The 12,791-nt window shown below is 45.6% G+C and overlaps 1 protein-coding gene across 2 annotated transcripts in view; it reads left to right on the forward strand.

Moving 5' to 3' along the window:
- Window positions 1-12,791, forward strand: part of ARHGAP19 (Rho GTPase activating protein 19) — an 80,475-nt gene that overhangs the window by 33,329 nt on the left and 34,355 nt on the right. For both annotated transcript variants that reach the window (XM_088449948.1, XM_088449947.1), the window contains exons 3-6: window positions 4,326-4,406; window positions 5,178-5,387; window positions 7,316-7,542; window positions 10,597-10,683. In XM_088449948.1, the coding sequence (XP_088306074.1) occupies window positions 4,326-4,406; window positions 5,178-5,387; window positions 7,316-7,542; window positions 10,597-10,683 (605 nt within the window). The remainder of the gene's footprint in view (window positions 1-4,325; window positions 4,407-5,177; window positions 5,388-7,315; window positions 7,543-10,596; window positions 10,684-12,791) is intronic.

Raw genomic sequence — 12,791 nt, forward strand, 5'->3', positions numbered from 1 at the left:
CACCTGCCTCCGATGGCTTCTCTGTACCCTGGGTCTTTGGTCTTGCACTTCTCATCTCCGTAGAAGGCAGGATGTCACTTATTTGCAGATCGCATTAAGGAGCTCATTCAGACCCACTCGTTAGATGTGTACGCTCGCTCCCAGCGTATGCAAATTCGGCTAAGTGACGGCATGGCAGACGATCGCACACCCACTATGTCTTGACGTACGATCGCTTTGTGTATGTAGACGCCCACCAGCCATTCATAAGACGCCCACTTGCGCACGTCACCTCCTGGAAGTGTATGCAACCATCGGCAGATCGGGTACCATCAGATGCATTTGAGGTTGACCATACCCTTCCGCAAGCACTTCAGAGTGAAATCCCAACAAGTGACTTGTACTATGACGCTGCCTTTTAATTATGCACGCCTCTGAAACGGCGTTGAGGCACTCAGGCACGCCTGGGTTCGCACTTCCACTCCTCAGTTTCCAGTGGTCAGCCCCTGTCACCACCCACAAACGGCTTCTCCTGTCAATCACTCTGCTGGGCAGTCTATACGCAGCGAGCGAACGCATCCCGATCTCTCGCATCGTTTTGCGCATTGCAATGCGTACACATGTGCAGTTACAGACTATCGGCCAGCTACGAGCGTTCGCATCATAGCGGACAGGTCTGAATCAGCCCCTAAACTCGTGTAACATATAATGAGCCTGGAATAGGGTCTACATACAGTGGTTGCTCCTTTTACAGCTTTCACCTTTTATTTTGCAATGGGCAAACTTGATTTTGAAATCTACGGTGGCTCAGTCTGTCTTGCAGCTTTGCTATAGTCCATGTTTAGAGCCTATTTCACAGCAGCCATAAATGACTGATCCTTTTTGTGTGTGTTTCTTCTGTAATATACAGCCCTATAACTGATGTATTAGACATGTAATAACACATGTAATTGCAGCTGTTGCTTCCATACAGTGCCAACTTCAGGTTGGCAGTTCTTCAGTAAACCGTTCTAAACATAGCGCAGACATCTGGATCTTTGGTGCTGGCGCAAGCAAACACCTGGCAGAACCGAAGATAATTTATTGTGAACCTGGCGATCTTAATATTCTTTCACTTTAGAGGAATTTGCATTTCATCTACGAAGATTGGTATTAAAGAAATGTCTTTGGCTATTTCAGTCCTGATTACTTATTTTTTCTGTGACTCGATCCTTTAACACAGAGAACTGCATACGACAGTAAAGACACCGGCTCTGTGCAATAAGCATGTAGCACTAAATAGATGGTCCCCTTCTCTGCCATTACAGCGGTCTCCCACCCCCGTCATCTCGCCACAAATAAACAGTAATGAATGCCAGTCGCTTAAGAGTGTGACCATGTATGTGATTTCTAGGCTCCAGTCTATACGACTGAGTCACCACCAGTAGGTGCAGTTTCCATCCTTCACCCCTATTTGTCTGACAGTGTAAGGGCAAATATCTACATTTATATTAAAAAGAACTACAATCAAACAAGCATCTTGTTCTACAGTACATCTCGCACATTCCTATGTGCTGGCAATGGTCTCCTGCATGTGCTAATAGCGGTGATGGCAATCTTCATTGTATTCAGGGTCAGACCATTTGGAGAAGCAGAAGTTTGCAGGCTATCTTTCACCCATTTATTTTACTCTGCAGGAGACGTATAAAACGCAGACGTGAGTGGATGGTAGTTGGGTTCTGTACATTAGGATGTGGATAATAGATCTAAAGCATCACGAAAGTATTGTAGCATAAGGCTGTATGTTGCTGCTCTTAAGAGCTCTGAGAGTACATAGTGTGTGTGTGTCTCCCTCCCTCGCTATATGCTCGTATACAACATGTAAAAGGCAGCTCTCCATGCACTCACGAAACTCTGTTACTGTTTTGTGTATATATGTGTGTATATGTGTGTGTATGTAATATATATATATATATATATATATATATATATATGTGTGTGTGTATATATATATTTATATTATATTTCATTCTAGTTGGCGCAAAAACTGAACTGAACCGATTTTCGTGAAAACAGCATCATTGTGTAGTGGAAACTCCTGGAAGTAACTAGCACATTCATCTCAATCAGTCAGGTTATGAGCAATAACCAAAACATTTATTGAAATTATCAAGAGACAGGTGCGGCACTATACACGCGACCGGTAAGGGGTGGGTGGGGGAGGAGCTTTGGGCTCACAGTCTCTTGGATAGGATAAGCTATATAGCAGTCTGTGCACAGGGCACACAGTGACATTGGTGTGAGTGGTGGATGAATAGGAGAGGTTACATAGCACTCTGTGCACAGGCTACACAGTGACATTGGTGTGAGTGGTGGGTGAATAGGATAGGTTACATAGCAGTCTGTGCACAGGGCACAGTGACATTGGTGTGAGTTGTGGTGATTAGGAGAGGTTACATAGCAGTCTGGGCACACAGTGACATTGGTGTGAGTGGTGGGTGAATAGGAGAGGTTACATAGCAGTCTGTACACAGGGCACACAGTGACATTGGTGTGAGTGGTGGATGAATAGGATAGGTTACATAGCAGTCTGTGCACAGGGCACACAGTGACATTGGTGTGAGTTGTGAATAGGAGAGGTTACATAGCAGTCTGTGCACAGGGCACACAGTGACATTGGTGTGAGTGGTGGGTGAATAGGAGAGGTTACATAGCAGTCTGTGCACAGGGCACACAGTGACATTGGTGTGAGAGGTGGGTGAATAGGAGAGGTTACATAGCAGTCTGTGCACAGGGCACACAGTGACATTGGTGTGAGAGGTGGGTGAAGGCGCTACTGCCACTAGTCTGTATAGAGCTGCTGGTCACATGGGCCACTCCCGTCGCAGGGCCCCTTTTTGCAAAGCAATGCAACTAGTACACCTCAAATAAAATAAGATGTTGGCAGAAGCAATTTAATCGTGGGCGAAGCCTCGGGCAACAGCTAGTACTATATATAATCATAAACCATGCCCCAGGCATATGATTACTTTGTCTGTCCCCTTAGTATAATTAGACTTGTAATTTGCATGTACACAGCAGGAAATCGGCAGTGAGGAGTCACCTGTGTATAGTAGATAAGACAATAAGAGTGTCTGTCTGATTGGAAACTAGTTTTGTACACATTTTGTAGCTACATGTTTGTGAATGGTAATATGTATAATATAATTAGGATAGGTGGAGCTTTACCTATGACCAGAATAGAGACTGTGGCCTATTCATCAATACTAAACTTTCTCTGGAGGTAATTAGGTTTAGATCTCGCGTGGAGTTCTACCTAATTACCGGAGGAATTCATCATTCCTCCTCCCTATAACTATTCCGATAAGCTGTCATTTTTGCGATGACAGCTTTTCAGGAAATGGTTCTCTCTCTCTACCCTAACTTACCGCAGCTGTAATCAGTGCTGCGCATGCACCTTTTCTATCAGAGAAGCACCACATGCACAGCACTGCCTACAGCTGTGCTAATTGAAACACGTGCTGCCGGAGGGTTGACCCGGAGGACCTGCTCATGCTGAATGCAGGTAAATATTCTCCCTTTCCTACACAAGCTGCCATGTAGACAGCAGCTTATGTACACTATCGCGGGCTGTACGCCGTATGAGTTTGGCGTACAGGAACATCATCAAATTCCGAACTGCATCATTTTCGGAATCTGATCAGTGTTCTCCCCAGAAAATTTTTCCAGCCAGGTGGCATCAAAAAGTAGTCGGGTGGGGACTTCACAATAATCAAATGTTTTAAACCCTGACCTTTATAATGATTTAAACTTTAAATAGCATTTTATATAGTCTCTTCTTTTTATTAGAGGCCCAATCGTCTGATTATGAAAAAGCTGCAAAGTCTGTAGGATCTGGTCCTTTTTATATAGCTCCCAGATACTGTCCCCACTTGCAGGCTTCCAAAGTGCCGGGTGGTGCACCCGCAAATAACAGCCTGGGGAGAACACTGCTAATGAATAGCTTAATTTCTACATCCCCCATATGTACTAACGTATGGTAAGTGTGGAAATTAACGCAGATGGACATAACCAGGAGATATCCCTGAGATCTCCTGGTTGAGTGTGTTAATGAATACCAAAAGAACGGTAATTAAGGAAAAAGTCCTTTAAAACCGCTAGTTTGGTGTTGATGAATAGACCCCTGTGTGATGCTGAGCAGCAGACATTGACGAGCAGACCTCAGTTCCTACGGTGTATCCCATGTAATATGCTTTCATGCTGCAGAAGAGCAAAGGCCGCAAGACCTCCGAGCAGCGGGCTGACTGGGGAAAGTGCTGCTCAGACATTAGCAGTAATCTGGTTGTTTTTGTATTTTTCACCCCTAGAAAAAGTCATAGTATTTGGAGCACCTTTGACGGAAGAAGGCATTGCACAAATCTACCAGCTCATCGAGTACCTGTATAAGAGTAAGTGCCCCAGACCTTTGTGTGTTACTGCTATAAAATGCGTCTTTGTTTTGTGTTTACCACATATAGGGGTCTATTTACTAAGCAGTGTTAGGAGACAAAGTGATAAGGTGCCAGCCAATCAGCTCCCAACTGTCATTTTACAAACACCGCCTGTGAGATGACAGTTGGGAGCTGATTGGCTGGCACCTTATCACTGTCTTATGACATTTCACTCTCTCCTAACACTGCTTAGTAAATAGACCCCTAAGCCCTCATTCGTGGGCAAAGGTTTCTGTGTAATGCTCTTTTATTGTAGACTAGTTCTGGCCCTGATTCCCCCCCCCCACCACCACCATTGCTATGTCTAGTTATTGTTCCAGCTTCTGCATCAACAGTACGGGAGAGGTAAAGGCTAGACCCCCTCACTGCTACAAAGGGATTTAGGATCTTTTAAAAGCTGTATGTGACGAATAGAGCATTTGGCTGTTTTGGCACATTTAACACACCCACAAACAATTGACTTGCCCCTTGTAGATGGTTGTAATCTGGATCACGAGGCAGCCTGCAATGCCAGCTCTGTATATAAAAATGCCAGTGACTGACGTCCTATACATCATGGGCTAAATCTTTTGTTGGAACAATGTGTAGGACTAGACGTTAATAAAATAAATGAATTAAAACCATTCAGGAAAAAATTGTGTTCAGAACATCACAATTTATTCTTTAGATTATTCAAACGTAAGTACTTTGGTAGTGAATTCCCTTTTGTGTACATTTATCTCGTCGCAGACCTGCGGACTGAAGGCTTATTCCGTATCCCTGGGAACAGCAATCGGCAGCAGGTTCTGAAAGACTGCCTCAATAGTGGAACAGATATTGACGTGGATTCTGGGGACTTTCACCCTAATGATGTAGCCACATTGCTCAAAATGTTTCTGGGGGACTTGCCTGAGCCGCTGCTGACACATCGACATTATCACGCTCATTTAAAGATCGCAGGTAAGGCAGGTTGTCAGTATAGCCTTCACGGATCAGGGTTCAGCTCCGTTAAACCGCGGAGCAATCGATCCCTGTTAGAGACTAATCCATTACTGAGGATAAAAATAAACTTCTGTTTATAGACTCGAAAAATAGGGCAGATTCTGTGGTGGGAGTAAGCAAAATCAAGTTGTAACTATTGTAGCTGGGACAAACCACGTTGTCATGCAAGGGGTGCAAATATGTTTGTTGTTGCATGCAGGGTAAATGCTGGCAGGTTTTGCATGTAGCCCACAGAAGCTGCACAGCTTTATTTTTACACTGCAATTTAGATTTCAGCTAGGACACATCTCTAAATATCTCTGCATATTTTACATCTGCTCCACCCCCAATTTGGTTTTGCAAAGGTGTGAAGGTACCTTTTTTTTTTTTTTATCCTTTGCCCTATATCAGCTGTATATGCTAAGAGATGTATAATGTTTAGCAGTGTGTTTGTTAGGACTATACTTAGTGATGGAGCTGGGCAATGTACTTGGAGAACTCATGGTTTAATACCGATTTTAATTGTTTGCTTTTCCCCATGGCCCAATTACCTCCTGTCCGTTTTATATGGCTGTGATGTTTCCCTCACGGGGTAATTTATATACGCTGGGGCCTGGTGGTAAGGTGTGTTTAGCAGGGACGTGCAGAGCCTCCCCTATCATACTTCCTGTCATGCTCCAGAGTTTTGATATAAATATATTTGTATACATGTGTGCCTCCCCCGCCATTGACCTACCGCACGTCACTGATGCTTAGGTCAGGTAGGAGAAAGTGCTGAAAATATAACAGAGTTGACAGACTTATATATAATGGAAGTTGAAGCGCAGAATAAACATTCCTATATAATTGAAAGAAGAGGAATATCCCCGTGAGCCAGATGTAGAATAAAAAAAAAAGCAACAAATTAACAAACTTATATTTAATGAGTTATTAACCAATCACAACCACCAGCGTGTGGCCTTGCAGAATTTTGTGACCCTAATGTATTAAAGCTCCAAACCCCACAAAATCCTGCAATAATTTGTGTCTTGTTCTGATCATTCTGTATCTGAATGTGAATAGCAGTTCCAGCAACACCTCTGAACAATTATTAAATAACTGCAAAAAGCTGCTACTAGATAAGAAAACACTCGATGCTTAGCCTAGACCACAGGTTCTCAGACTCTGTCTTCAGGACCCCAATCTTTTTCCAGGTTTTCAGGTCTCCTCACAGAATCACTAGGAAAATATTTAGCTCCACCTGTGGATCTTTTAAAATGTCAGTGAGTAATGAATACACCTGTGCACCTGCTGGGTGACTTGGAAAACGAGACCTGTGTGGGGTCCTGAGGACCGAGTTTGAGAACCACCGGCCTAGGCCGAGCAGATTCTTCAACTAGAGCAGAGGTTCCCAATCACTGTCCTCATGGCTCCCCAACAGTTCATGTTTTAGTGATATCCATGGTTGAGCACAGGTGACTTAATTAGTACCTCAGTCAATTTGATTTAACCACCTGTGCTTAACCATGGATATCACTAAAATCTGAACTGTTGGGGAGCCTTGAGGACCGCGTTTGGGAACCTCTGAACTAGAGGACATACTGGCTGGACGTTCATCCGGTTCCTGCCCAGAGGACAGCAGTATGTTATGGGTTTCTCTTGTATAAAGAGGAGCGGGTTTATCAGTGTGCTGTGTGTGTGTGTCCTGTTGTACGTATATTGGTATATGATTATTGGTGGTAGGGTGTTTAGCACTCACTCGGTGAATAGCTTCTGTGACCTTGCAGCCTCCAGCCACTTCTCATTCGAGAGCAAATAACATAGCATTGTGGGCACAGATTGAGTGGGACAGAAAATGAGGGTGACTAATGCTGGTATACAGAAAACCCTACTCATCCTTTCTCTCTTGTGTGATTGTAATGCCACAGACCTAATGCTTTTTGACGACAAGGGTAACCGAACTGGGGCGCCAGATAAAGAGCGACAAATCGAGGCCTTGCAGCTCCTCTTCCTGCTCCTCCCGTCCCCCAACAGGAACCTTCTCAAGCTGCTGTTAGATCTCCTCTACCAGACAGCCAAAAAGCAGGACCGCAACAAGATGTCCGCACACAATCTGGCTCTGATGTTTGCTCCACATATCATATGGCCTAAGAATGTAAGTGGCAAATTTATCCTTCCCCCCCCCCCCACCCCCAGGGCAGTTGGTAGCATGTTATGTGGGAGTATTGCTTTTCAGCTGGCGGGCTGCTATTCTGATGCCAGCTACGTGCAAAATGCCGGCCACATTTCCAGCCCTGGGTTATAAGCGCAGCTCCCTACAGCTTGGCAGCCAAAGTGATCATTTGCAAAATGTAGAACTAAAAATCGGTGCCATCTTAGAGATGGAACACGTTCCTCCCAAGTACAATGGGTCGCGTACACTTAAGTCTTGGCAGCTAATGCATTGGATGTATTCTGAGTGTAAATTGAATTCTGAAACATAACTGCAGTTATTTATACACTTATGTGATGTATAAAATTGTAGATACTGTATATGGTTAAGTTGTTCCAGCCTGTGCCTAATAGCTGTACGCTTATAAACCGAGGCAGGTGTGGAGGAGAAACATTTATTGGCTACGTCCCAGAAATGGAATTTATCTCTCTACTGTTCTAGTCGTCTCGTTATGGAATTATTGTGTGTTCTTTAGTGTCATTTTTGCAAACCAGTAGTATGATGCGTAGTCTGCTTACCCCCCCCCACATCATGTCCAGGGTTATAAAGGAGTTGGTCACTGTAGAAGAACTGGTAAAACAGACTCCTCATTATTGTGAAACCTATTTTACATGTTGAGTAGAATTACATTTCGGTGAGTACATTATGCTGCTTTTTTGTGGAGCACTTTTACAAGAGAAACCACCGTGTTTTTTTATTTTGAAAACACTACATGACAGCAAAAAGATCATCAGGTTAAAAACAGGGTTGCATAAAATTGGATTTAAAAAAAATAAAAAATTAACGGATTTATTTGATTTAAATCCGATTTTTTTTTTAATTATACAGGATTTTTTATAAAAAAAAATGTAAGTAAACGATTTAAATTTTAATAAAAATCCAATTTTATGCAACCCTGGCAACTACTTTTAAAGCAAAATTGCACTAACACAATACATATCATACAGTCCCTTGTAGCATCAAGTTTACAGTACAGCCCACTTTATTTATTTTTGCAGGATGTAAAAAAAGCTCAGATAGATCCTTTCCAGTCTTATTGGGGAGATGTATCAAACCTGCGAGAGAGAGATAAATTGGAGTTGCCCATACCGTGTTTCCCCGATAATAAGACACTGTCTTATTTTTATTTATTTTTGGTAAAAAAAACGCCATAGGGCTTATTTTCGGTGTAGGGCTTATTTTAATTAACATTGACAGCAATTTGTAGAATGCAGCCTGTGCCTCTCCCTTCCCCCTCCTGTTGTTGAATGCAGCCTGTGCCCTCCCCCCCTGTTGAATGCAGCCTGTGCCTCTCCCTCCCCCCCCCTGTTGTTAAATGCAGCCTGTGCCTCTCCCTCCCCCCCGTTGTTGTTGAATGCAGCCTGTGCCTCTCCCTTCCCCCCCTGTTGTTGAATGCAGCCTGTGCCTCTCCCTCCCCCCCCCCCGTTGTTGAATGCAGCCTGTGCCTCTCCCTCCCCCCCCCCCCGTTGTTGAATACAGCCTGTGCCTCTCCCTCCCCCCCCCCCGTTGTTGAATACAGCCTGTGCCTCTCCCTCCCCCCCCCGTTGTTGAATACAGCCTGTGCCTCTCCCTTCCCCCCCTGTTGAATGCAGCCTGTGCTTCTCCCTTCCCCCCCTGTTGAATGCAGCCTGTGCTTCTCCTTCCCCCCCTGTTGAATGCAGCCTGTGCCTCTCCCTTCCCCCCCCCCCTGTGCCTCTCCCTTCCCCCCCCTCTTGTTGAATGCAGCCTGTGCCTCTCCCTTCCCCCCCCTCTTGTTGAATGCAGCCTGTGCCTCTCCCTTCCCCCCCCCCTCTTGTTGAATGCAGCCTGTGCCTCTCCCTTCCCCCCCCCTCTTGTTGAATGCAGCCTGTGCCTCTCCCTTCCCCCCCCCGTTGTTGAATGCAGCCTGTGCCTCTCCCTCCCCCCCCCGTTGTTGAATGCAGCCTGTGCCTCTCCCTCCCCCCCCCCCGTTGTTGAATGCAGCCTGTGCCTCTCCCTCCCCCCCCCCGTTGTTGAATGCAGCCTGTGCCTCTCCCTCCCCCCCCCTGTTGTTGAATGCAGCCTGTGCCTCTCCCTTCCCCCCCCCGTTGTTGAATGCAGCCTGTGCCTCTCCCTCCCCCCCCTGTTGTTGAATGCAGCCTGTGCCTCTCCCTTTCCCCCCCTCCGTTGTTGAATGCAGCCTGTGCCTCTCCCTCCCCCCCCCCCCTGTTGTTGACTGCAGCCTGTGCCTCTCCCTCCCCACCCTGTTGTTGAATACAGCCTGTGCCTCTCCCTTCCCCCCCCCCCCCCCTGTTGTTGAATGCAGCCTGTCCTTCTCCCTGTTGAATGCAGCCATTTCCCCACTTACCTTTACAATAAGAAGAATCCAGAGACGGTTCCTTCCTTCACGATCCGCGGCTCCTCCGATGTCCACCTTCAGAGTCACGGCGTGACGTCATGCCGTCACGCGCGCTGACTCCAAAACAAGCTTTATTGAAAGCTTGTTTTGGAGTCTGACAACGATACTGTAAGCTGGAGGAGGAGTGGCCGGGCAGCCTCCTCCAGCTCTATAATTTAGTATTTCATGCGGGGGGTGGAGCTGGGGGCATTTTAGTGTAGTGCACGGACCGGGAAAAAATTGGGATTTTATTAGGTCTTATTTTCGGGGTAGGGCTTATTTTGGACCATTCTTCAAAATTAAGGATAGGTCTTATTTTCGGGGTAATTATCGGGGAAACACTATAGCAACCAATGAGCTTCTAACTATCATTTAACTAGCATGGTCTATAAAGTGATACTTTATCTCTCTCGAAGTTCTGATACATTTCTCCCTTTGTGAAAATAGGAGAGGACAGATTCAGCAGGTGTTCCTAGAGTTTAAAGATAAAAGCCGGCAATTGGGAGAGGGGAACAAATACAGGAACGGTTTCTGCTTCTAACCCCCAGTCAAAAATAGGAAGTTATATGCATTAAAGAGAGAAATGTGACCACCTCTAGTGATGATCTGACACGTTCCACAGCTGTGTGTTTGTATTACAGCTGACGGCAAATGACCTGCAAGATCATATCATAAAGCTGAACAATGGAGTGACATTCATGATTAAACACTCTCAAAAACTTTTCAAGGTGAGCAGCAATGTATTCAGCATTGTTCTTTTTTATCATCTTATCTACTCAACATGTTTTCAGGTTGACAAGCGCACACTTTTTTTTCTTTTCAGTAGCAGGTATCCCGCCCCCTCTCGGTAATGCAGAATATTAATTGTGTATGACATGATCTAACCGTTGTGAATTTAAGAAATAAACTATTGTATTTAACTATTTTGTACTTGTCAGCTGACACTGGGCCTGATTCAGAGCTGAACGCTCTGACCAGAGCGCTCGCTCTGAATCAGGGCCCTCCTACCTTTTTTTGGAGCGTCCTCATGGACGCTCGCATAGCTGTGGGTTACCACCCACAGCTATAGCGAGCATCCATGATGATGGTCTTGACCATCGCGACCATCGGGCTTGCGACGGAGACCCTGCGGTAGGGTCTCGCTGCCGCAAGCCCTGGAGTGATTTTGGCTCTATCAGAGCCAAAATCACTCCCACTGACATCACTAGTGAGGTCAGTGGGGCCGGCTTGAGACGGTAGGCGTTCCCATGGGAACGCCTCCGTCTGGCAGGCACGCCCACCAAAGGGGGCGTGCTGTCAATCAACATTGGCAGCACGCCCCCTTTGGTGCGAGACACGGAGCGATGGAGAGCCCGTCGCTTGCCGGGTCTCGCGCATGCGCACGACGGAGCTCCCTCCGTCGTGCGCATGCGCAGTGCGGGTACATCGACTTGCTTGCGAGCGTACTGGCGCTCACGAGCGGGTCTGAATGACCCCCACTATGCGATATAGCTAACAAACGATCTATCGCTAAGTGCATATGTCCATGTATACAGCCGATATGCCTGTGACCGTCGTCGATCAGACACATTGCGTCGGCCCTGCAGCGCGGCAGGTGCCGGCATCTCTTACATATATATTGGTAAATCTGCCTGTTTGTAGGAGTGACCGACCCTTACACACTGGCTGCAGGAACCGATTGGAACAAATTGGTAAGTGTGGATGCGTACCAAACTCTGCCGCTCTGTCTGTGGGTCTGTCGATCGGTGGGTCCGTCGGCATATTGTGTACCCAGCTTAAGAAGTCTACTCCTACGGCCGCAGAGGAGCTAAGAGGCGCCAAGCCTGGCTGCTACTCTTTCAGTTCACAGCGATGTTTAATCTTAATTGATTTGGTTGTCCGCCGCTTGGTTTCTTAATTGTCTGGTTGAAAATGTGATTGAACCCTTTATAGTGATAGTTTCCTATTTCTATGCTGCCACAAAATCCCACAGGGCCTTGCATAGGGCCTGCTTTAGAGAGGGACGGAATTATAGAGCCGCACAGAAGCAACTATGCAATTCCATCCATCTTACTGCAGGAGGAGGTGTTAGACACCACCTTGCTGTATTTCCGAGCACCATCGATACTGATCGTTGCGATGGTTGCGCCTTCATGGAGACTGTGGGAGCTGAAGCTTCCCGCAGCCTGACCCGGGTGCTGGTCACTCCCGAGACCAGGAATCTGCGAGACCCTGGCCTCATCTCTCCCGGAAAAAAATATGATGAACGTACATCTCTGATCAGGTCCCATAGCCCAATAGAGGGTGTTTAGACTGGCACCCAAAGTATTATACAGGGGCCTTTGTGTACTCCAGCCTAGGAGGTTTAGAAACTTCCCAGATAGTTCCAAAGTATATCTTGTGGCGCTGGAATACAGACCCCCTATTGGTGAAATAAAATAAAGTATAATTTCAAACAATTTTATTTGTTTTATGGTTTTTCTTTTTATTGCCTATGATGGTTTCATTAAGATTATTCAGTACTGCTAAATATTTTCTTTTATTCAGAAGTTTCTTTTTACATATACATTTTAGAAAGAAGGTTATTATCTACACTATTGTAACTGTATTTTGCCAATTTTAGTGAAGAATTTACACTATGCTTATGCTGGACCTATTTATTTATTTTTTTTCCCCTAAGGGGGGAATTAATTTGGTTATGGCACACTTTACGACTTTTTGTGCGATATCGCGCGCGTTCTCTTTTTTTCACACTATCCAATTACAAAATGCTGAAAATGTGCGGTAAGTTTGCATGTATTTTGCCGCGATAAGTATAGGTAAAAATGGAGAAAACTACCAATACCAAAAAAAGCAA

This window comes from Taudactylus pleione, unplaced genomic scaffold (assembly GCF_031769625.1).
Source record: "Taudactylus pleione unplaced genomic scaffold, aTauple2 ptg000502l, whole genome shotgun sequence".
NCBI lineage: Eukaryota > Metazoa > Chordata > Amphibia > Anura > Myobatrachidae > Taudactylus > Taudactylus pleione.